This window comes from Aedes albopictus, chromosome 3 (genome assembly GCF_035046485.1).
Source record: "Aedes albopictus strain Foshan chromosome 3, AalbF5, whole genome shotgun sequence".
Taxonomy (NCBI): Eukaryota; Metazoa; Arthropoda; class Insecta; order Diptera; family Culicidae; genus Aedes; species Aedes albopictus.
The window spans coordinates 319888330-319912800 of NC_085138.1; the positions used below are offsets into that span (position 1 = coordinate 319888330).

General features: G+C 40.3%; 1 protein-coding gene across 3 annotated transcripts in view; it reads left to right on the top strand.

Annotated features, from left to right (window-relative positions):
- Positions 1-1265: 1265 nt before the first annotated feature.
- LOC109413613 (protein amalgam) overlaps positions 1266-24471 on the top strand; it is a 298181-nt gene continuing 274975 nt past the window's right edge. Inside the window, exons 1-2 of one of the 3 annotated variants that reach the window (XM_029865512.2) lie at positions 1266-1417; positions 14746-15124. In XM_029865512.2, the coding sequence (XP_029721372.1) occupies positions 15058-15124 (67 nt within the window). In that variant the 5' untranslated portion in view covers positions 1266-1417; positions 14746-15057. Of the gene's footprint in view, positions 1418-14270; positions 15125-24471 lie in introns of those variants that run through there. The other 2 variants (XM_062842715.1, XM_062842716.1) reach the window with 2 other exon arrangements.

The window sequence follows — 24471 nt, forward strand, 5'->3', positions numbered from 1 at the left end:
GCGGAATCCCTGGAGGAATCCCTGGCGAAATCCCTGGAGGAATCCCTGGCGGAATCCCTGGAGGAATTCCTGGCGGAATCCCTGGAGGAATTCCTGGCGGAATCCCTGGAGGAATTCCTGGCGGAATCCCTGGAGGAATTCCTGGCGGAATCCCTGGAGGAATTCCTGGCGGAATCCCTGGAGGAATTCCTGGCGGAATCCCTGGAGGAATTCCTGGCGGAATCCCTGGAGGAATTCCTGGCGGAATCCCTGGAGGAATTCCTGGCGGAATCCCTGGAGGAATTCTTGGAGGAATTTCAAGGGGAGTTCCTGTAGAAGTCCCAGTAAGAGTTAGTGAAGATATCGCAGAAGGAATCCCAAGAAGTGTTCATGGAGGAAGTCCTGGAGGAATCCCTGTAGCAGTTGCTGAAGAAATTCGCAGAGGAATTCCTGAAGAAACCCCAGGAGGAATCCCGGAAGCAGACCCATGAAGTATTGTTTAGGAAATCCCAGTAATAAATTCTAAACGAATTCCTGGAAGAATTTCTGTAGGAATCTCTGATAGAAAATTCTAAAGGATGCCATGTTGCAGTCGTTTCTGAACGAATTATTGATGGAATCCTTTGTATAAACTGCTTACGGATTTTTGTAGAATATTTTGAAGGAATTCCTGAATTAAATTTTGAATAATTTCTGGTGAAAATCTTGGAGTAAGTTTTGATGGAATCACTAAAGGCAGCTATGGGAAACTTCCTGGAGGAATATTTCGATGCAAGGGTAAAATATGGTGACCAGAAGGGAGCAAACTGTTATTATTTAACACGTTAATTCTTATATTTCAACAAGTATAGATCCACAAAAGCTCAATTATGAGTTAATTTGGTTATGTTTCGTGTTTCTTTTTCTGAGCGTACATCTCACCCCGTAATTTTATGAACAAATCATTTTAAGAGTGCATCGAGAGAGCCAAACGAGAGCATGAGAGCGTAAAACTTCAAATTCTCTTTCCCGTCGCGACGCGGCTCTCTTTGTTTCTCGCTCCGCTCTGATGGTGCGAGTTGAGGCGTACCGCGCGCACGAAGCGTGGCGGCAACTGACTCACCAGCCACACATGCTTGCTTACTTCTCGCGTATTCGCGCGCCAGCACCGTCTGAGTTTGAATGATCAATGCCGTTTTGTAGCCGTCGTAGGTACCACGCGAGTTGAGTTTATTATAGCGAATTGCCCGTTCATTCGCGCGCGCTTTCGATAATATAGTCCGCCGTACAACAACAGAGCAACTGGGAACTCGCTCGCTGTACGGGACAACCAGCTAGCAGCCAGCGTTAGACACACAGTTGGGTCGCGTTGTAGGGTGTAAGCGTTTAGTCAGTGTCATTTTTCCTCCCGTGCGGATCAGTCGGTTGTTTCGGAGCGCGCTGCTGTTCGGGGAAATCGGTTAGTGTCGGGTGCGGCGGGTTGTTTCGCAATATAGGATAGTGCCTGTGGCTGGTGGGGTGTCCAACTGAACTACGCGCCGTACCAAGTGTGGTGACCTTTTCTGCTGAGCCGCGATTTTAGCCGGTGTCCGGTTGGGTTGGGAGTGTGTAGAACGTGGTGGTGTCGTCGCATGGCTCAGCTTAGTTAAGGTCCGGGGAAATCGTTGGAAATTAATCGATTTGGTTGGCCGGCCGGCCGGTGGGTGTGGAACGAATTGGGAGTTTTTGTGCCGCGCCTTCGAAGGGGTTCCACCGTGCTGTTCTGAAGATCCTTTGGCTGGACGACAGTGAGCGTGGACTAATTGGCGACTTTGCTGCTAACTAGAAGAAGAAAAAGGGTTATAAAGTGTGGTCCACTTAGAATCCGGAAGTACGTTTTCAACGCTGTGAGATGTTTGTGATAATTTGAGGGATTTGGATATCAATTGAGTACTTTACAAAAGATTGCTGCATTTAGGCTTTGAATCGGTTGGGTTAGACCTATTGGAGACAGACCTAAAACGATGCTGGTGCTGCAAGAAGTGTTGGATAAATTGTAATCATATGAATAATTATTTTTTGTAAGTGAGTGAATTTCATTATGTGCAGTTGACATTGAACTGTGTGAACAGCGGTAGTGCCCAAAACAAAATATAAAAAGAAATCTCTGGGCTGAAAATATCTGCAGTGAAGAAATAAATCCATACTTCGGTACAAAGTTATACGGAACTGTATCTTGGAAGTCTGCCTGAAAGTAATTTCGGAGCATTCCGATACCATTTAAATAATGATTGCTAAATGGATGGACATACATTTAGAGATTACTCATTTGATTTCAGAATCACAAACAGGAAGGCGAAAAAACTGGATACTATTGACAACATATTTCATAAAGCAGTAAATTTGCAAAAAAAAAACGAAATTTACGAAAATTTGTACATTTCAGAAATTTTAGTTGTAGGAATCCTAGGATAAATCCCTTGTAGAACTCCTGAAGAAATACTCGGATAAATTCCTGGAGAAATTTGTAGATAAATTGACAGGGAAGTTCTTTTATGAATATGTGGAGGTTTTCCTAAAAAAAATCCTGATGGCTCATCTGGAGAAATTCCTGGAAAAATCATATTGGAAAATTTATGCACGAACCCTGAAAGGAGTCCCAACAGAAATTACTGGAGGAATACTAGCAAGATTTTTCTAAAAGCAATTGTAGTTGGAATTCTTGAAAAAATCACTGGGAAACAATCTTTGAATGTGTTCTCTAAGCAGTCCTTGGAGAAACTCCTGGAGAAATTCCAAAAACTATTGGGTAAATCTCAGCAGGGATGTCTGGGTGATTTCAAGGAAGAATCCCGGAAAATCCTAGTACGAATATCTGAAGGAATCACAGAAAAAGATCTTCAGGTGGAATTCCTATAAAAAAATCTGGAAGAAATTTCTGGTTTTCCCTAAAGAATTAGTGGCGAATCCCCTGGAGAATTAATAGAAGACATTTCTGCAGGAATTTTATCAGGAAATACTGGATGAATACCAAGAGGACTTATTGTAGCAATTCCAGCAGGCATTCCTGGATAAAAGTGAATTATCTCTCAAACAAAGTTATTGCAACCCGATTTCTTCATCATTTATCCTCTATCATCTATCGGGATCACAAACAGGAAGGTGTGAAAACTGAAGACTATCGGCGAAATGTTTTGTGGAACTCATAAAGCAATTTGCAAAAGACGAAAGTTTGTACATTTTAGAAGTTCTAGTTGTAGAATCAAAAAAAAAAAAAAATCTCAAGGAGAATTCTAGGATAAATCCCTAGTGGAACTCCTAAAGAAATCCCCGAAAATTTCTTGATAAATTTTCGGAAAATTTCATGGATGAAATTCTGGAATCATCTGAAAGAATCACATCAGGAATTTCTGTACAAACCCCAAGGGGAGTCCCAATAGAAATTACTAAAGGAATTATAGCAAGATTTTACTGAAACAATCACAGTTGGAATTCTTGAGAAAATCGCTAATTCCTGGAGAAATTCCTGAAACAACTGGGAAAATCTCAGCAAGGATTTCTGGGTGAGTCCAAGCATGAATACCCGGAGTCATTCCAGCAGACATTCCTGGTAGAATGATGTAGGAAAAGCAGGAAAATCCTAGTATGAATTTCTGGAGGAATCACATACGAAGTTCTTGAGGAAATCGCAGGAGAAATTCTTGTAAAAAAATCTGGAAAAAATCTGTGGTGATCCCTAAGGAATACTTAGCGTAACATCTTAAGAATTTACAGAAGAAATTTCTGAAGGAATCCTAAGAGGAACTACTGGAAGAATTCCAAGTGTATTTATTATAGCAATTCCAGCAGGCATTCCTGGATAAAAGTGATTTTTGTCTTTGGTAAAGTTATTACAAACCTACTTCTCAATCATCTATAGTCGTTTAAGTTCAGAATCACAAACAGGTGGCGAGCAAACTGGAGACTATCGACAACATATTTTGTGGATCTCATAAAGCAATAAATTTGCAAAAGGTTAAACTTTGCACATTTCAGAATTTTTAGTTGTAGCAATCCTCAAAGAAATCCAAATGAGAATTCCATAATATATCCCTGGTGGAGCTGCTGAAGGAATTCCCGGAAAAATCCTGGAAGAGTTTCTAGATAAATTGCCGAGGAAGTTCTTGGATGAATATGAGGCGGTTTTCCTGGAAAAAATCTTGAGGGATCACCTTCAGGAATTCCAGAAAGAATTACGTTAGGAATTTCTGTACGAACTCCAAGAGGAGTCACAGCAGGAATTAATAGAAGAATAGTAGCAAGATATTTTTTTTTTTCGAAATAGTCATAGTTGGAATTCAGTTTATCGCGGGAAAAAAATCTTTGAAGGTGTTCCTTTAGGATATCTTGAAGAAACCGCTTGAGAAATTCCTGAAACTGCTTCTAGAAAATTCCAGTAGGAATTCCTGGAGGATTTCTCATAAGGAGTTCCTGGAAAATCCAAAACCTTGGAAAAGATCTCTGGTAATTCCTAAGGAGTCGTTGGCCAAAACCCTCGAGTGATCACAGAAAATTTTTTTGAATGAATTCCATCAGGAACTACTAAATGAATTCCAAGAGGATTTATAGTAGCAAATCCAACAAATTCCTTGATAAAAGTGTCACAAATCCAACTATAATCTTATACCCCCTTAGAATTGTATGATCTGAGCCATTTGGAATAGTCCAGACTCCAGTCAAAGGTTCTAATGCGCGACTTCATCCTAATGACCTAATAAACTCAATAAACTTTCAGTGACTGAATGCTATACATCTAGTCAGTTTATATAATGAGAATATCATGTCAGCCTCGAAATATATTCAGAAAGTTGTTATGAAGCGCTCTTTTGGGAATTGATGCTTTTGCAGAAAAACATCCAATATATTTTTAAGGTAATTCAATGACTATTGCAGACAAGTATTTACACTGAAAGTTTTTATTTAGGTCATTCTTGAAATATTGCCTGTATAATAATTTAAAATATTTGCCACGAACCCTCCATGTGCTTTGCCAAAACTCTGGAAGTTCAAAAATTCTGAAAAAAATCCACATAAATACTTACAAAGTTTTCTGTCAAACATTCATGCAATCTTTCTGTAAAATGCGCATAACATTTTTACTATATTTTATTTACTGAGACTTTCTCTGAGAGTTTCTTGACATTTGCTTGAATGATTCCGCTTCAGTTTCCTCCATAAATTTTATGAGGAATTCTGTCAGATTCTTCTATACAATTTTTCCATGAAAAATACATCTTTTTTACCTATCTTTACAAAAAGCGAGGAAAATTACAAATGGTAGTCAAAATACGCGTATCTGTCAAAGGATAAGCATGAGAGGGCGCAATTTAAAGGTACAAAAAATATTTCACACAAGAAATTGTGGTCGAAATCCTTTTTTTGTTAATGAGCATGTAAACTCTGACTGGCATTTCTCATAAATTCGTAAAGAAATTGGTCCTTCATTTTCAAAAAAAAAAATATATATTTTCAGGAATTCGTCAGACGTAAATATCGAAGAACAATGCATACATTCAATTTGAGTTGTATTTTGAAAATAGCGGCCCATGGCTACGCCACTGACTCCACGCATGAAATTTGACATGCATTTTTTTAAGCACTTCGATTATAATTTCGGCACAAGTTGAGCATAATCATATTCAGTAATTAAGAAAATCGCCGAACTTCCAAAATTTCCCACAAGCTTTACTAAGAATTCATCTCCGTAAACCCATTAGAAATAACCTTCAGAACGGTATCAATAACTATCTCGTTGCGTGCTTTTGCTCAACTGCTAGAACTGATTTCAAGAATTTAGAATTTCGCAAAATAACTCTACATGACTTTCGCCAGAAATACCATTGGAAGGAGGAAATTTTGAATGTATCTCTTTCAAAATGTTCATAAAATAAAATCGTTCTGAAAATAAAACATAAAAAAGTCGGAAAATGATTCTCTAAAAAAATGAAATCATTCAATTTTATAAAATGTATAAGACATTTTATAAAATCTTCGGTTAGATTATTTATCGAATTTCATCAAAAGGATTCCTCCAGAAAATTTCCAAGGAATACGTTAAAAGTTTTTTTCAGATAATCCTCACAGAATGCCTGTAGGTAGGGGTTGAACAAAATTTTTTTCTAGGCGCTCTCTAAGGTGAAAATAAAGCGCGTCTAGGAGCGTTTTCAGGGGCACCGATCTCGTTGATCAACAAAATGCCAGAAGTAAAAAAAAATGCTGCTCGATGCTTTCCACGTGTGGGCAAGCAATGAGTGAGTAGCAATTTCAGCTCTGTCTGTCGTTTAGATGATGAGATCCGTGCTTTCAGTATGTGCAGGGCAGCCATTGTGGGGCCATTTTTGGATTCGGTCAAATATGTTTATCCAGGAACCCCTAGAAGGGTTTCGAAGGAGTTTCTCCAAGGATGTCAAAAAAAATCTTCAGGGAATCCCTTCAAGGTTTCTTTGAGAAATACCTCCAGGAATTTCTCACAATTTCTTTTAAGTCCTTCAATAGAATGGATCTTTCAAGGATTTTCCGTTTTCCAGAAATCTGGCGTTTGTCAAAAAATAGGAATTACTGAAGGGAATTCTCCTGATATTCCTTTATAAATTTTCATAGAGATCAACGAGTTGAAGAAATCTCTTACGGATTCCAGCAGATTTTCCAGTCAACACACGATCGCATATGATGTTGGATAGGATGCTAAAGTGGAGGCGAAATACGCACACTTTACACGCTGTTAAATGGGAGCAGGGACGCATATGGCCTCCACTTTAGCATAATATTCAACATCATATAAGACTTTGTGTTGACTAAGTTATCCCTTAAAAAGGTGTTCAGTATTCCATACAGGATTACTACATACATTCCTCAAAAATTCTAAAGTGGTTTCCTTATGAACTTCTCCAAGAATTTCTCAAGGCCGCGCTTACCAAGCTCGCTAAAACGAAGAAGAAAAATGGAGCTTGCAACACGTTGGGGCGTCGAAAAAAACCAAGTTTGGAAAACCCTGTCTCAAGGATATTCTCAATAAATTTGTCCAGAGGACTCAATGGATTCCTCCTAACATTCCGCAGGGAATTCCTCAAATCTTTTGAAATTCACTTTTTTCCAGGCATTACTATTCAAATCCCTCCAAGTTTTTTTAGGAACTGTTTAAGATCATGAAATTTATCCTGAAATTCCTCAATTTTTCTTGTTTTTTGGGGTTACGTTCCAACTGTGACAGAGTTTGATTCTCTTGAAGCATTTCCACAATTATTTACTGAAACTTTTCTTGGTAAATTCATTATTTTGCATTTGTATATCGTGTGAAAATGTTTGATGATATTCTATGATGTGCTAGGAAGTCAAAAACACATATTCCCATTACGAAAAGTTTCTGGACCGATTGGGAATCGGACTCGTCACCCTTAGCATCCCAAGAGATCCCTACTAACAAAATTAGCTACATAACAACTTATGCAGCAAATACTTATGGAAGAAAGCTCTCATAAACTCTTATGCAGCAAAAATGTTAGTTGGGATGTCCGGCCATTTGGCCATTTGGAAGAATACCATTTGGCCAAAAGCCGTTGGGCCGGTTTATGATCAATTTATGATTCTTTCTTTTAATCATAGACTGTTCTTTTTTGCTATTCAGGGATTAGTTGGCGTTGAAACTGTCAATATTTTTCAAAAGATTCTTCCTTCTTTGAATCTTACGCTGTTCAATTCGAATTCAATCAGTGCGGCACTTAAGTTCATTATTAATTGTTTCTGCCAAATGGCATTTGGTCAAATGCCCCGGAATTATGGTCTTTTTGAATACCCGTGCGCTTACCAACTCAATCATAGCTTCGACTATATGGGAGCGTTGGAAGCGCTTTTCTGAAATTGTAATTTTTGAATTTAGAATTTCTTGTTATTTTTTCTAGTAAATGAATGTTCTGGACTCAGCACTGATCGTAATCTTGATAGAACTAAACTGAAGCATTGAAAGTTCTCGTGTGATGCATATGGAGACTTATTTTATTTGTAGACGTGCATGCCTTCACCACAGATTTTTCTTGAAATTTCTCCAGGATTCAGTCAAAGATATCCCGAAAAGTTTCTGATGATTTCTTTGAATCAGTTCTTCCAAAATTTCTCCACCAATCTCTCCAAATGTTTTCATCCAAGGATGTATTGCTGCGTTCGAAGAAACTTGTCCATGTATTATTTTGTGCGTCCTATGAACTTTTTATAACGAATTATCAAGGAATTATCCCAACTGCTCAGGATTTCTCATAGAATGTCCTCAAGAATGTGCTTAAAGAGTTTGTGCAGTTGTTTCTCAATTAATTTCATCAGAGATTCTTCAAGGAATTCTACTAGAAATTGATACAGGAATTTCTGAAGAAATTCAACCAGGACATACTGTTGCGGATGTTTTAACCATGAAAACATGATTTTTACTCTATGGTGTCTTCAGTAAAGTTCTGGTGATTAATCCTCCCGAAACATTAGTTTGGTGATTAATCCTCCTAAAAGTGAGAAACGATTTACACTTACTTACCTTAAGTCCTGGGCACCCACGGTGGTGCAGAGGGCCGAATTGAGAGATTTCCATCCTGAACGATTGCCAGCCATCGCCTTGACCTGTGGCCAGATCAAATTTCTGTCGACTTGCTTGATTTCGTTATTGAGGCTGCGCCGCCATGAGCCTTTTGGTCTGCCTCTGCTGCGATTTCCTGCTGGGTTCCAGTCTAACGCTTGCTTGCAGATTTCGTTTCCGCCCCTGCGTAGAGAGTTGCCGACCCACCTCCATTTTGGCTCCCGAATTTCTGTCGCTATCGGCTTTAGATGACATCGACGGTGGAGCTCCACGTTGGAGATCCAATTGTGAGGCCACCATGCACAAGTTATATACCGCAGGCATCTATTGATGAAGACTTGCAGCCGTTGCGTGTTCTCCACTGATACACACCAGGTTTCACTGGCGTATAGCAGCACCGATTTCACGTTGGAGTTAAAAATTCGAATTTTTGTGCCTCGACTGATCTGTTTTTTTTTTATACATTTCATAAAAACTCGTAAAAGCTGCCCTCGCCTTCTTGATCCGTGCACCTATGTCGATCTTGGTGCCGCCATCGGCCGCCATTTGACTACCAAGATATTGGAAGCTTTCAACATTCTCCACTGATTGCCCAGCTACCTTAAAGCTGGAAGGGTTGACTGTGTTTACATCCAACGATTTGGTCTTGTTGACGTTAATGGTAAGACCTTGCTCTGCATATCAGATAGCCGTTGAGCTAGGAGAGCAACGTTATCAGCCAATTCGAAGTCATTTAGTTGCTCCATGGTAAAGTACTGCCACAGCAATCCACGATTTGGTTCACGGTCAATCGCACCTACCAGGATCTCGTCGATTACGATGAGGAACAGTAGCGGTGATAGTATACATCCTTGCCTCACTCCAGCAACGACCCGGATGGGATCGGACAAAACACCGTTGTGCAGTACTCTGCCGGAAACGCCCTGTACTGTGCATCAATGAGGCCGATGAGTTTCTCAGGGAGACCCTTGCGCCTGAGGGATTCCCACATGTTTCCGTAATTGAGACAGTCGAAAGCTTTTTCGTAATCAATTAACACTAGGTAGAGAGACTCTTAGAATTCATTGATTTGCTCCAGGATAATACGGTGCGTGATAATATGGTCCACACAGGATCGCCCCACACGGAAACCTGCTTGCTTTGCTGCCGTCGGAGAGTTGCGTCAATATTCTCCTGTATCCGCTTAAGGATCACTTTTCAGAGGACTTTGAGAACGATACACAGTAACATGCAGAGCCGTAGCGTGGTCCCATGGCGCCCTTGGCAAGCCTCCAGATTGGCGCCCCACAATTATTTGACTTGGTTAATTTGGAAAAGTATTGTTATTCACTTTTTTTTGTTAAATTGAATTTTGTTTTCAAAAATATGTTTCAATATTGCGACATTTGCACCCATTTAGACTCGGCCGAAATTCATTATCATCACAGTCGAATTTCGCACACTACTTCGCAGCGGCTGGCATACACAAGTTTGTTTGAGTTCATGACAGAGGCGTCGGATGCACAACAGGTAAACAAAATAAGTTTGATTAATGTGAAATGAGTTATTATCGGTATCTCCGGAAGAATTCCCTGAATCACTAAATGAAATTAGGGAATAATCTCTGGAGAAATTTCTGCAGGAATTCCCAGATATATACTGCCCCCACTCGCAAAACAGTCCCATATGAATAGGAAACCCAGCAAACATGGGACTGTTATGCGAGTGGCGGCAGTATACTTCATGAAAATCCGAGAGACTAATCAGCAAGAATTTCCAAAAGAATTGATTGGAGTAAATCTTACAAGAATTCCTCTAGCAGTTCTTGAAGAAATGCCTGTAGGAATTTGTGGAGAATCAATGGAAGAATTTTGGAAACAATCCCTGAAAAAGTATCTTTAGGAATCTCTAAAGGATTTTCTCGAAAAATCCGTAGAAGGTTTTCTTAAGAAATCCCTGGGGGAATTTCAGAAGGAATCCATGAAAGGCTTTCAAAAGATACTTTGAGAGAAATGTTGGATAAATTCAATGGCACATTCTCCAATTGATGACTTTCTACAGGAATTCCTAACTTATGATCTTATGGAGAAATTTATGAGAAAATTTATGAAAGGTTTTCTATAGAAATTGTAGCAGAGCTTTATGAAGCAATCTCTAGTGAACATGGATCAATTTCGGAAGAAATCAATGGAAAATTGTCTGAGAGATTTCTTCTTTCTAAAAAATCTATAGAATACTTTCTAAAGGAAACTTTGATTGAATTTTCACAGGAATCTATACAATATTTTTTTAAAAAAATCTTGGAGGAATATCTGACGGAATTCTGAGAAAGATTTCTAAAGGAATCTTTGCAAGATTTTCTATAGGAATCTAAGAAGGAAATCCATAGAAGAGTTTCTAAGTAACCCTTAAAAAATTTAATGAATCTCTATGAGAATTTCTAAAGAAAAACTCGGGAAAATTCATTGATGATTTTCCAGGGCAAACTCAGTATCAAGCCCTAGATGGAATACTTTGAAGGATTTTTTTGTAAGAATATCGGCCAAAATTTATTAATGGAATCATGGAAGATTATGTAATAAATCCTTGAAGAAATATCGGGAGGAGTCCATTGACTGATTTTCGAATAAATTCCTAGATAACTTCCTGGAAGCCTCTCTGGAGGAATTTCTAAAGGAATTCTTTAGAAAACTTTGAAAGGAATCTCCTGAAGAGTTTTTGATTTGACTTTTTTTTTGAGAATCCATGAAGTAGTTTTTATGAGAATTTCTGGAGGAATTCTTGAAGAAATTTTCATAGAAATCCCTCGAAGAATTTTTAAAAAAGTTGTTAAAAAAACCAAGAAATTTGGAAGAAATTCTTGGTGAAATTTATGAAGGAATTCATGGAATATTCCATTTGTTTTGAGGAAATAAAAGTAAAAAAACTCACTGATAGTTTCTTGAGTGATAACAACTGGAACTTTTCTGCTAGATTTACAAGAGTTTAAGCCCAAAGGAACATTTACTGAAAAAAAAAACATTTGTGTGAACTGAAAGAGCATTGTCTGAATATTCTACAGTTAAAGTATACTTATTGGTCAACACTGTGAAATATTTCGAAATAAATATGATCATTGAATGTGAAGAAAATGCGAGGAAGTAACCTCAGGATAATGTTTTCAAATGTTCAAATTCAAACTTTCACTAAAATTTCAAGAATTAAAAAAAATTCAAATAGTTCCGCTAAATAAAATCTAGCTTTAAGCCGTTTCGGCGCCCCTCTAATGCTGGCGCCCTTGGCAGGGGCCAACCTGGCCAACCGCACGCTACGGCTCTGGTAACATGATGCCCCGCTAATTATCGCATACAGTCAGGTCACCCTTTTTGGGTACCTTTACTATGACCATAAGCGTAACTAGGTCATAGCTCTAGGGGGGGCCAAGGCCATGTCGATATAGATTTTTCATACTAAAAAGATACCTTTCGCCTGAATTGCGCGATTTTTTATCCGGAATGGATTATTCTGGAGGGGGCCAGGCCCCCCCTGGCCACCCCCTATTTACGCCAATGACTATGACCTTGCATCCAGTCGGCCGGAAATGTCGCGGTTTCCAATGTGTTGCAGAATAATTGATGCAGTAGAGTTGTGCGGATACTACGGGGTCAGCCTTGAGCATCTCAGCTGATATGCGATTGACCCCTGGGGCCCTGTTTGATTTCATGCTACGGATGGCTGTTTCTATCTCATGTGAAACAATTTATACCTTTTTTAAATTAAGAGCTTTAAAAAATGTTTATTCGGAAGTAGTAGGAAATTTTAATAAGAACAACTTTGCCACAGATACCAAAGGTCCATATATTTTTTAGTATATACATAAAAATCATTTTTTACAGTAACTTTTTCTGGATATTTTTTATAATTTTCAAATATTGTGTAAAATATTTTGTCTTTTCAATTTGTGTAACTTTCTCAAAGAAAGTGTAGTTCTAAGGGGCTGTCCATAAACCCCGTGGTCATGAGGGGGGGGGGGGGGGTTCGGCCAATGACCATTTTGTATGGAAGAAAAAAAAATTGTATGGACTAATGACCCAGGGGGGGAGGGGGGGTCCCAAAAAAAATGACCACGTGGTTTATGGACAGCCCCTAATCCTAATGTTTTTTGAGTTATTAAACGTTTTCTTAAAAAAAAAATGTTATAGTTTGACATATTTTTTTTTTGAAAATCGCACGATTTCCCAAACCAGGATCTCCACATTGCGAATAGAGTGAAATCATGTTTTTACGGTCAAAACAATTTCGATAACGTTCAGACATTTGCAGCAGTGTACAGGGATCATTCATGCAATTCTACTAGGAGAGATATTTCGCAAGGCAATCGTCGAGACATTCAAACTATCAAGTAAGGCAGGAACACATTTTGAGCTTCTCTTGTGTCACTCCTCCGCCTCGGAAAAGTTTGGGACGGATTTTAGAATTTCGTGAGAGAGTACTAATAATTTCTAGACGAAGACTTAATATTTTTCAGGGAAAATTCGAGCCCCCCACAGAATTTCTTAACAAATTCGATGAGTTTTATGATTTAACCTAATTGTTCGGGTATTTTTTTTCTCCAAACTCATTAATTATCGATCATCCCCCCTTGGCGGGCCAAGGAACACTGTTACAAAAGAATAAAATTATAGTTGTTCTGGCCTAATTCCTCTTCTTTCAGAGGTTCCCCAAAGATTCCTTCAGGGATTCTCAAGAAACTTTTCCATGGATTTAAAAAAATCCCTTCGAGAATCTTCCAAAAATTTCCCTTTGGATTTTTCAAAAAAAAAAACTTCGAGGGCTCTTCTAGTATTCCTCCTGAGATTCCCCAAGGATTTTAACCAGGGATTTTCCAAGGAGCTCTTCCACGGGTTCTCAAGTCGTTTCCTCGAGGATTCATCAAGGATTCGCTCATGGGATTGTCCAAGCAATTCCTTCCGGTATTTTTCAAGGAATTCGCATTAGTTTGAGGATTTACCCTAAAGATTTTCCAAAGAACTTGTCCAGCTATTCCTACAGAGTTCTTTCAGAAATTCCCCACAGAATTGCTCCAGGCATTCCCTAAGCGTTTTTTGAAGGAATAACTTCATGGGATTTCCAAAGAAGCCATCATGTATTTTTTTCAAGAAACTCCTCCGGGATGTTTCTAAGCATTCCTCGACTCCCCAAGATATCTATTGGTATATTCTTTAAAGATTGCCTTCAGAGATTTCTGAAGTGGTTACTCAATAGATTCTTCAATGAATTCCCCATATAATTCCTAAAGGGATATGGATTCTATGGATTCTTGGATTCATGGAAATCATTAAAGAACTCTTTAAAGAATTTCCCCAGAGCTTTATAAGTTGATTCCTCCATGAATACCTCAAGTACTTTACAGGTTTGCCGAATTTTGCGCCATTTGAATTTATGTCATTTGGTACAATATCATTCAGGACCACGAATTATGAATTTCGATTTTTTTTTAAATCTCACTTGACATTTTCTAGAATTTGAGAAAGAAAAAGGTGTGACATGCTCCATCAGACATTTGTGCTGTTTCAGCTGAACGTATTTGCGGATTTTAAGTTGACCATCCTTTAGTTATATAGACAGCATTTATTTGTGTGAGAACTTGATAAATGAGCTAGTGCCTAGTTGGATGCAAGGTTGAGGAATCACACCGCCACCACACAGTTGGAAAAGTGTTTTTCTATGCAAATTAATAGATATTCAAATCAGCACGTTGCCGTAGTGGTAGTAGTATAAGAAAAGTACACTGCAATCCCTGGTGGGTTGAAGGGCCATGTGGCTGTGGTGGTTGTGCACATAATTTCAGTGTGTATCAAAGTGGTGATATTATTAGAAAATTCGTATTAGTTTTCGCGCCTCGAGAACACCATCAAGAAGTGCAACGCTACGTTACGTAGAGAGTGCCCCATGCCCCAGTAGATGAATGCCAAGATCGTGCATCGGATAATTGTGGATTGCGAGAAGAAGGATGGATGTTGGTTGGCGAAAAACGTGCAAATTCACTATCGTTATTAAAAAAAGGCTAGAAAACGGGACGGGAAAGTGCAAGTGCAATTTTCGGGGATTTTCGGCGAGCAAGAGTAAACTCGTTCGGTGGTGAATCATTGGGACTTGACGGTTTCATCAGCTGTGTCGAAGATTCAAGATCAGATCTAGATTCCGAACATTCCATCTTCTACTTCTAACGTGTTTTCTCTTCGTTTTCGCAGTTTGCCTGTTTTCGGGTTCGACAATTTATGATAAAAACAAATCGCGAGTGAAAGTGCTTAGTGCTGTGACGAAGGAAGGAGTTTTTGTTCAAATCTCAAGAATAACACCATCCCAGTACAAGTGAGTGATTCCCGCGTCAGCGGCCAGAGTCTGCAAGGCCTGTCGTAAGTGAGTGAATGTTTGCCACTCACTGAAAATAGTAGCAAAAACAGCGGGTCGACGCGCAAAAACACGAATCACCAGCATCAGCAGAAGGCAAAAGCAGATCCAGCATCAACAAACAAACAAGCAAGACAGACAACGGCAACAACATGTGTCAAGATCGAGTAATTAAGCTGCTAATATTCGGCTTTATCGCTGGCTTCCTGCTTCAAGAATGTAAGTTGATCAGCACATAATTTTCCTCATTTAGGTCCCCGCGTCCGTCCGAATGGAATGAGTTGGGTGCGGCGCGCCACTTATGTGATCCATATGGTTGTTGGTTGCTCGTTCCAGCCGCGTTGGGGATGATCCCCCTGAGTCCCCGGGGGGAATGTCGATTGCAGTGGTGGGATTGTGGCTTGTGTCTAGTCTATAGACTAGTGCGCGATTGCAATGGGGTTTAATGGTTAATGCGATTATGTCACATAAAAGGTCGTCGCATCATGGATGTGGGCGATTGATGCGCTTTTTTCCACTCGGCTCGGGGTAATGGATGCAATGACAGAGGAGTATGAAGATTAATTGGGATCATTAATGGTGGTTGTTTGTTGGATGGATGGCGTCAGATGGGATTATAAACTCTATGGGCCGCTTTTTTAGCGGTTATGAAAAGAATATGGGTAGTGTTCAACTCAATATTATCCACTAAAAATCATAGTCATAAAATCATGACTAATTTTGACCACGCTCATAAATTTTCATGTTTTCGGGGTGACATTGGGCCACTATTCAACACGTTTAGGATATGACGTGAATGTATATCATGTGTTAAACTATTAGAATACATAATTATAAGATACTTGACATCCAACGTTTGATTCTCTGACTTATGTTGAATCCGTGGGATCGATGGACCAATGTCACCCTCCAGGCCCATTGTCACCCCGCATGACGATACCATTAACCCGTTAACATCCGGGACGATCTTCTGCAATGCAGAAATGCAATATCTTCTTTGTTGTCAAACATTTTACCTTGGAGTCTTTTTTATAGTCAAGAAGGATAGTTGTGATAAAAAATGTTACGTAGTCGTTACTAGGCGTTTTCTGGGTTTTTGGAGGGTACTTACTTACCTTACCGGTCAGGCTAAGGCCGGGGTGGCCTCTGCTGTACATAGTAGCCGCCTCCATTCCACTCGGTCCATGGCTGTTTGTCTCCAGTTCCGCACTCTGCGTAGGGTCCGCAGATCTTCCTCCACTTGGTCGACCCACCTAGCTCGCTGCGCTCCACGTCTTCGTGTACCGGTCGGATGACTCTCGAGAACCATTTTAGTCGGGTTGCTATCCGACATCCTGATGACGTGACCCGCCCACCGTAGCCTCCCGATTTTCGCGGTATGAACGATGGTTGGTTCTCTCAGCAGCTGATGCAGCTCGTGGTTCATTCGCCTTCTCCAAGTCCCGTCTTCCATCTGCACTCCGCCGTAGATGGTACGCAACACCTTCCGTTCGAAAACTCCAAGGGCGCGTTGGTCCTCTGCACGTAGGGTCCATGTTTCGTGCCCATAGAGGACGACCGGTCTAATCAACGTTTTGTAGATGGTTAACTTCGTGTTACGGCGAACTTTATTCGATCGTAGAGTTCTGCGGAGTCCAAAGTAGGCACGATTTCCTGCCACAATGCGCCTCTGAATTTCTCTGCTGGTGTCGTTGTCGTCGGTCACCAGTGAGCCCAAGTACACGAATTCTTCAACCGCCTCGATTTCATCACCGTCGATATGAATTCGGGGTGGCGGGCGCGGTGATTCCTCCCTGGAGCCCTTTGCCATCATGTACTTTGTCTTCGACACATTAATGACTAATCCGATTCGCCTGGCTTCACTCTTTAGTCGGATGTACGTTTCCGCCATCGTCTCAAATTTACGAGCAATAATATCAATATCATCGGCGAAACCAAGCAGCTGAACGGACTTCGTGAAAATCGTCCCACTCGTGTTTATCCCCGCTCTTCTTATTACACCCTCCAAAGCAATGTTGAACAGCAAGCACGAAAGACCATCACCTTGCCGTAACCCTCTGCGAGATTCGAAGGGACTCGAGAGTGTCCCTGATACTCGAACTACGCACATCACTCGATCCATCTTCGCCTTGATCAACCGTATCAGTTTATCCGGGAATCCGTATTCGTGCATAATCTGCCATAGCTGTTCTCGATCGATTGTATCATACGCCGCTTTGAAATCGATGAACAAGTGATGTGTGGGCACGTTGTATTCGCGGCATTTCTGCAACACCTGGCGGATGGCGAACATCTGGTCCGTTGTAGCGCGTTCACCCATAAATCCAGCCTGATATTGCCCCACGAACTCTCTTGCAATCGGTGATAGACGGCGGCATAAAATTTGAGAGAGTATCTTGTAGGCAGCGCTCAGTAGTGTGATCGCGCGGTAGTTCCCGCAATCCAACTTGTCGCCCTTTTTGTAGATGGGACACACGATACCTTCCATCCATTCCTCCGGTAATACTTCCTCCTCCCAAATCTTGGTAATGACCCAGTGTAGTGCTCTCACCAGTGCTTCTCCACCGTATTTTAGAAGCTCGCTTGGTAGTTGATCTGCTCCAGCGGCTTTGTTGTTTTTCAACCGGCCAACCTCCTCCTCAATCTCTTGAAGGTCAGGGGCCGGAAGTCTTTCGTCCTGTGCACATACTCCTAGATCTGTTACCACGCCACCTCCGGTACTTGCAATGTCGCCATTGAGGTGCTCATCGTAATGCTGCCGCCACCTCTCGACCACCTCACGCTCGCTCGTGAGAATATTCCCGTGATTATCTCGGCACATGTCGGCTTGTGGCACAAAGCCTCTGCGCGAGCGGTTCAGCTTCTCGTAGAACTTTCGTGTGTCCTTAGCGCGGTACATCTCTTCCATCGCTTCGCGATCTCGTTCTTCCTGCTGGCGCTTCTTCATCCGGAAGACTGAGTTCTGCCTGTTCCGCGCCTGTTTGTAACGTGCCTCATTCGCTCTCGTACGGTGTTGCAGCATTCTCGCCCATGCTGCATTCTTCTCGTTTTTCAACTGTTCACATTCGCCGTCGTACCAGTCGTTTCTGTGATTCGGAGTCGCGAAGCCTAGTGCTGTAGCCGAGATACTACCTATGGCGGATCGGATGTCCCTCCAGCCATCTTCAAGTGTAGCTGCGCCAAGCTGCTCTTCCGTTGGTAGGGCCACTGCTAACTGCTGCGCGTAGTCTTGAGCCACTTCTACGTTACGAAGTTGCTCGATGTTGAGCCGCGGCGTTCGACTTCGACGCGTGGTGATAACTGTCGAAAGTTTTGAGCGCATGCATACAGCGACTAAGTAGTGATCCGAATCTATATTCGCACTGCGGTAAGTGCGGACGTTGGTTATATCCGAGAAGAATTTACCGTCGATTAGAACGTGGTCGATTTGGTTTTCTGTTTGGTGGTCGGGTGATCTCCAGGTGGCTTTGTGGATATCTTTGCGGGGGAAGAAGGTGCTTCGGACTACCATACCACGGGAGGCTGCAAAGTTTACGCATCGCTGGCCGTTATCATTCGATACGGCGTGCAGGCTGTTTCGCCCGATTACCGGTCTGTACATTTCCTCCCTTCCTACCTGCGCGTTCATGTCGCCGACAACGATTTTCACGTCACGCGGCGAGCAACCATCGTATGTTTGCTCTAACTGCGCGTAGAACGCTTCTTTCTCGTCATCGGGTCTCCCTTCGTGTGGGCAGTGGACGTTGATGATGCTGTAGTTGAAGAAACGGCCCTTAACTCTCAACATGCACATCCTTGCGTTGATCGGCTGCCACCCGATCACACGTTGTCGCATCTTGCCCAACACTATAAATCCTGTTCTCAATTCATTGGTGGTGCCACAGCTTTGGTAGAAGGTAGCCGCTCGATGCCCGCTTTTCCACACGTTCTGTCCAGTCCAACAAAGTTCCTGCAACGCCACGATGTCGAAGTTGCGGGGATGTAGTTCGTCGTAGATTATCCTGTCACATCCTGCGAAACCTAGTGACTTGCAATTCCATGTTCCAAGTTTCCAATCGTAGTCCTTATTTCGTCGCGTGGGTCTTTGCCGATTGTATCGAGTCGTATTTTCTCCTATGTTATTCGCAATGGGTTTTTTTACGGGTGGCTTATTGGGCCTACGCCAACACTCCTGTCTCGCCGGAGGGCCATCGTGCCAGTTCTGTTTAACGTCCCAACCAACACTGGGACGACCACGCTGATGGGGCTACCACCTTGGATCTAGCTGGGCGTGGTGCAGCGTTTCTTACTCAGCCGCTGGATGCCAGAACAGACGCTGTTTGAGCCGCACCTCCTTGGTGAACAGACACTCGGATCGTACCTCCTCAATCTAGCTGAAGTCAGAAGGACAACAGTGCCCAGGCTGCACTACCAGCTAAGCACACAACTCTTAGCTGGCGGTCTTTGTCATCGCTTGACCCGTGGAAGCATGAGGTAGGAACTTGTGAGGACCAGAGCTATATTGGATGCTCTCCTTATCGACTCACCGTTTTGCAGCCCGTTTTTGGAGGGTCTCAGGTACGTTAAATACATGAGGTCCGAGGGATGGATGAAGAGTATTGTGTGGATACTCAGTATTTTTGTACTAGTGTATTCTTCTTCTTTTTCTTTATGGCTCGACGTTCGCATTGGAACTTGGCCTGCCTCCCTTCAACTTAGTGTTCTTAGAGCACTTCCAGTCAATAAGTTGTTACAGAAATATTGTTGTAGTATCAACAAGTGTTCGTTGATATGATCAATAATTGTTCTGGGGTTTGCACAGGGGTAGAATAATGCCGTGTCATCAGCAAATAGACGAGGAACTCCTTTCAAGCTTAAGTTTCCTAAATCATTGATATAAATAAAATAAGAAGAGGCTTAGGTATGTTACAAGGGGTCAGAGAGAGTTTTAGAGGGGTTCCGGAGGCGTTACAGGAAGTTACATAATGTTCGATGGGTTTCAGAGACGTCGTAGAGGCGTTACATTTCGGAAATTTCTGAAGTACGTTACGGATTTCAGGGAGTTTTGAATGATTCTTAGCAGGTTTTAGAGGCATTAGTTAGGACTGATACCCCCAGTAACGCCTCTATAACGCACTCAAAAACCCCAAGCGCTATCGTGGATTCCAAAATGGCGTGTTCCATTGCTTTTTTTTTGTTTTTATTAATGTGTATTTTAAGTGTTCCATTGCTGATTTTGACCCTCGGTTCGGATTATTGTGTTTTTCCTTGCATCGCTCCTATATGGGGTGAGTATCGCAGCATAATCGATTGCGTTCGCAATTGTCTCGGGCGAAAACGAATACAATAGATGCGCGGGTGTTTAGTGTTTAGTATTGTGTTGTTCCATGTTGTGAATGCATATGTTTTGGTTTATTGATGTGTCCTTTGTTGCGTTCAGTTTATTCCTGCGTGGAATGGACTTAAAGTTTCTGCTCCTATATATACAGTGTATCAAACAATTGTCCGTACAGCAATTTTTTTGTCAAAATATTTTTTCATTCACATATTTATAACTTTTTTATGCGTCAATCAAAAACGCTGAAATTTTGACCAATCATGAACCAAATATAAAAGCTCCATTGGTTAAATTTCGAGCGAGATCGAATAAGTTTTCTGAAAGTTATAGAACTTTTAGTAAAACTTATAAGATTTTTGAACACATTTTTAAAACATTATATCTCAATATGTACTCGATGAAATATTTTAAATTTTTTATATGTTACATCTTATACCTAAGGCTTTCATATGCAGCTATGTTTGGGGTTTTATATTCACTACAAAAAATATTAAAAATTTGTTTATGTAGCTGACGATGTTTAAAAATTTACTATATTTTGCACATATAATCTGTCAAACGTTTTCCAGTAATAGTAGGTCCTGTATAAAAATATTACATTAAGAGAGTTTAAAAAAGTTGAAAACACTTGGCACTTTTATTGATCAAAATATGATAAATTTCCTAATGACACTCTGAACATATACAGATTTTTCATATTTTAAACCTCAAACAAAGCTGCATATGAAAGCCTTAGGTATTAGCTGTAACACAAAAAAATAATTGAAAAAGTTTCATCAAGTACATATTGAGATATAATGTTTTGAAAATGTGTTCTTATAAGTTTTACTGAAAGTTCTATAACTTTCAGAAAACTTATTCGATCTCGCTCAAAATTTTACCAATTAAGTTAAGTGGAACTGTATGCAGAGCAAGACTCAAGCTATGATGGTGGCTACCTACACACATACAATTTTATACAACTTGTAATAAAACTGATTCATACATCAAAACCTCTTGATAACCTCTTTAAGAGCATCCTTCGGCTAAGTGGACCACTCTCGGAGAGGTTTTATCAACCGTATTAAGAATAGCAATAAAACTGTTTTAAAACCTAGTTGAAAAAAAAAAATCCATACTCGAAAAGAGGATCCCAAGTAACAATTCCTTTGCTGATTGGTTTTGTTTGATTTTTATTAGGGTTTTATTACAGCAATAACTAAAACTCACAGTTTTATGACTACTTTTGTGAAAACCATTTATGAAATGTTTTATAGTATACTTGAAGATATTCGTAAAACCAGATTTTAAGAGCAAACTAAACTCTTTGATATGTAATTCTTCTGGCTTTCATTATTACCACAATGAAACTGTTCAAACTCTCAACAGATGGCGATCCGTTCGATTAGTAACAACATCTGTTGGTGGAAAAGCAGAACTATGACACTTCTAGGTTTATTTCGGTCATCATAAATGTAAACTAGTTTTCGATTTATTTTCGCTAATATGGTCGTTGCTATATTGAGGAATAAGATAACGTGAATGGAAAATAGTTTAATTTGCTGAAATTAGCAATGAATTGCTCCCAGCTGAGTTGTATTGCACTTCGAGGTAGTTTTACTAAATAAACAAATTGATTTATTTTATTTCAAGATGAAAATATTCTTTCGAAGTGCATTAATTTTATGTTTCTGCAACTCCAATATGCACGGTAAAATTGAATCTTTTCATGACGAATTGCATTCGTCTGCGGGTAATAGTTGTTTTGAGCACTTGTGAGGCTTCAGGGTGAACGTGTAGATCATTGACTGTGGAAATGTTGGGGGAGATGATTACCTACGGAAGTGCGTTTGGAAACTATGCGGCAAGTGATATTTTGATTTGTTTTGCTGTGAGGGGCCGAGAATTGGTGTGGGTGCCCAAGTAGTTCGATACCCTAGAGATACTTATATTAGTAAATAGAAGGTACAAGAGACACAATGGTGAAAGAATTATGCCGATGGAGTGAAGAAAAACTATTGTAGAGCCTGTACACCTTGAAGGTCCTAATTTCAGAATAGTTTGGATGACCTAGATCACCAAGTGAATGTTGCTGAGTTATCATGATAGCACTCTGAGGCTCTAAAAGTTGCGTGGATTATATTACGTGAGCATTCGCTACATTAAAAATATCCTAAAAGATTTACAGATATGCGAACCATACTTCAAAATACATTGTGGTCTGTATGCCAGTGGACACCCAAATAGCAACGCATAGAGACAATGTTGTTATTTTTCACCAATTGATTGCTCATCAAAGCTCATCATTTGTATTTCGCGCGCGATTACATATACCGTGTTCTGATCATCGATGACCATGAGCAAAGATATGGGAAGAAAAACATAATGAAAAGCACAAACGACTGTGTAAGCATCTGCTTGTGTCGCAGCGCACTCGTTTATTCGGCTCGTCAATGCCCGAACGCTTGCGGTGCACACAGATAAAGCATTCGAATATACCGACACAAACGTATACACATACCAAGCCAACTATCTCTCGTGATGAGCACTTTCATCGATGAAAAGGACGGCATGACTGAAAGGCGTCCGCTCAGCGGCGAAAGATAATTACCGACTTCACTGATCGGTGTGGAACCCAATCGTGTGCTATTCATACGGGCGTTTGCACCGGTGCTGTGGTTAAGAGATTGCTCGCTGTTGAAAACGACTCAAACCTACTCGCTTATGTTTTCACAAAATATCAATGTTGCATAGAGATACATCTATTATAATGAGGTATGTACAACAAATAATTCAGAAGAATGTCGCCTTTAATTCTTTCGTCAATATATTTTTGACTTTTTTCCAGGAATTCTACACACTTTGCGCCCATTGATTTTTTTTTGTCGAAATGTGTCAAGTATTTGCCCAAACAGTTCTATAAATGTGCCTTCCATCAGTCCCCACCGCGCCAATTTCGCAGAAAAGTAAACTAAAATTTTGAAATGCGTCAAGTTTGGATTTCATTTGTTTAATATTTTTAGTCATTTTTCCGAATTCTGTAAGTCAGCATACATTTTCATAAACTGGGTCTCAATAAATAACTTTTCCTAGCCATCGCTTTTCGCTATCAGCCCTACATTTAAAAACGGCTTGCGGTAATGATCAGCATAACAATGTATTCAAAATAAATATGGCAAATCTTGATCATCGACCCACAAAATTCTCAAAATTCTTGGTTCAAATTCGGTTGCTAACAGATTTTTTTTAATTGCAAATTCGGTCCATGGTATAATTGAAAACATTAATCTGTCGAATTGAAACGACAAACGACACTCAGTCTGCACAAATTTGGTGGCGTTGTGTATTCAAATTAACCCTCAGAATAGTAATTTCAACTGCAAGCCGTTTTTCAGTGTATGAATCAGAAAGCACTCTGGGTAAGGCCACGGCACTATTAGGAAAACATATTGTCCATGAGTCGCAGTAAACCATTACCGAAAATGTTAATCTTCGTTAGGAAAGTGCATCCAAAATACACAGTAGATGTTCCAAATTCTCCTTGTCTCTTTTGCAGAATGGACAAGTGAAGTGTTAACTTTCACTTTATATAGTTGTTTTAAATGATATTTACTTGAGCAGTGTCGTGTTTTTTGGACCGCAAAAAGTTTTTTTTTAACAGGCTGTAAAATTTTTGAGTTATACGGAAGGTACAAAGAAACCTAATGTCCGAAGGAAGTCAAGGAAATTTCCATTACGAAAAGTAAATAAGCATACTGAACAAGTTTTAGCTACCTATTTTAGCAATTGACTGGATTTTGAAGTACACCTAAAAAATTTAAACGCTTCTATAACAGCTTGAGTGTCAGGAAAGGTACATTGCGTTTCAGTGCAGGACAACTAGGAATAGCATCTAAAACAACAACACCAACCGAAAATGATTTGCCGGCCAAGTTATTAGCCAAGGAGAAAATCGATAAAGAGAAATCGATCATCGTAGATACGCCCGTATGATACTAAGCGCGAGATTTGTATACCTTGCTATAAATCGACACTGATTCTTCATTAGGGCCTAACTGACATTTTCGATTTCTCTTCATTGATCCTCTCTTTATGTTATTACGGAAAGTGTATTAAGTTTTCCAAACATTTTTTGGTTGAAATGCGAAGACAACGGCTACATCTTGCTCTAGAAACAAATAAGAATAATGATGTTGTTTGTTTTGATCAAGTTGTTAGCGAAAGAGAGAGTCGACGAAGAGAAATCGATCAAGTCAGTTAGGCCCTTAAG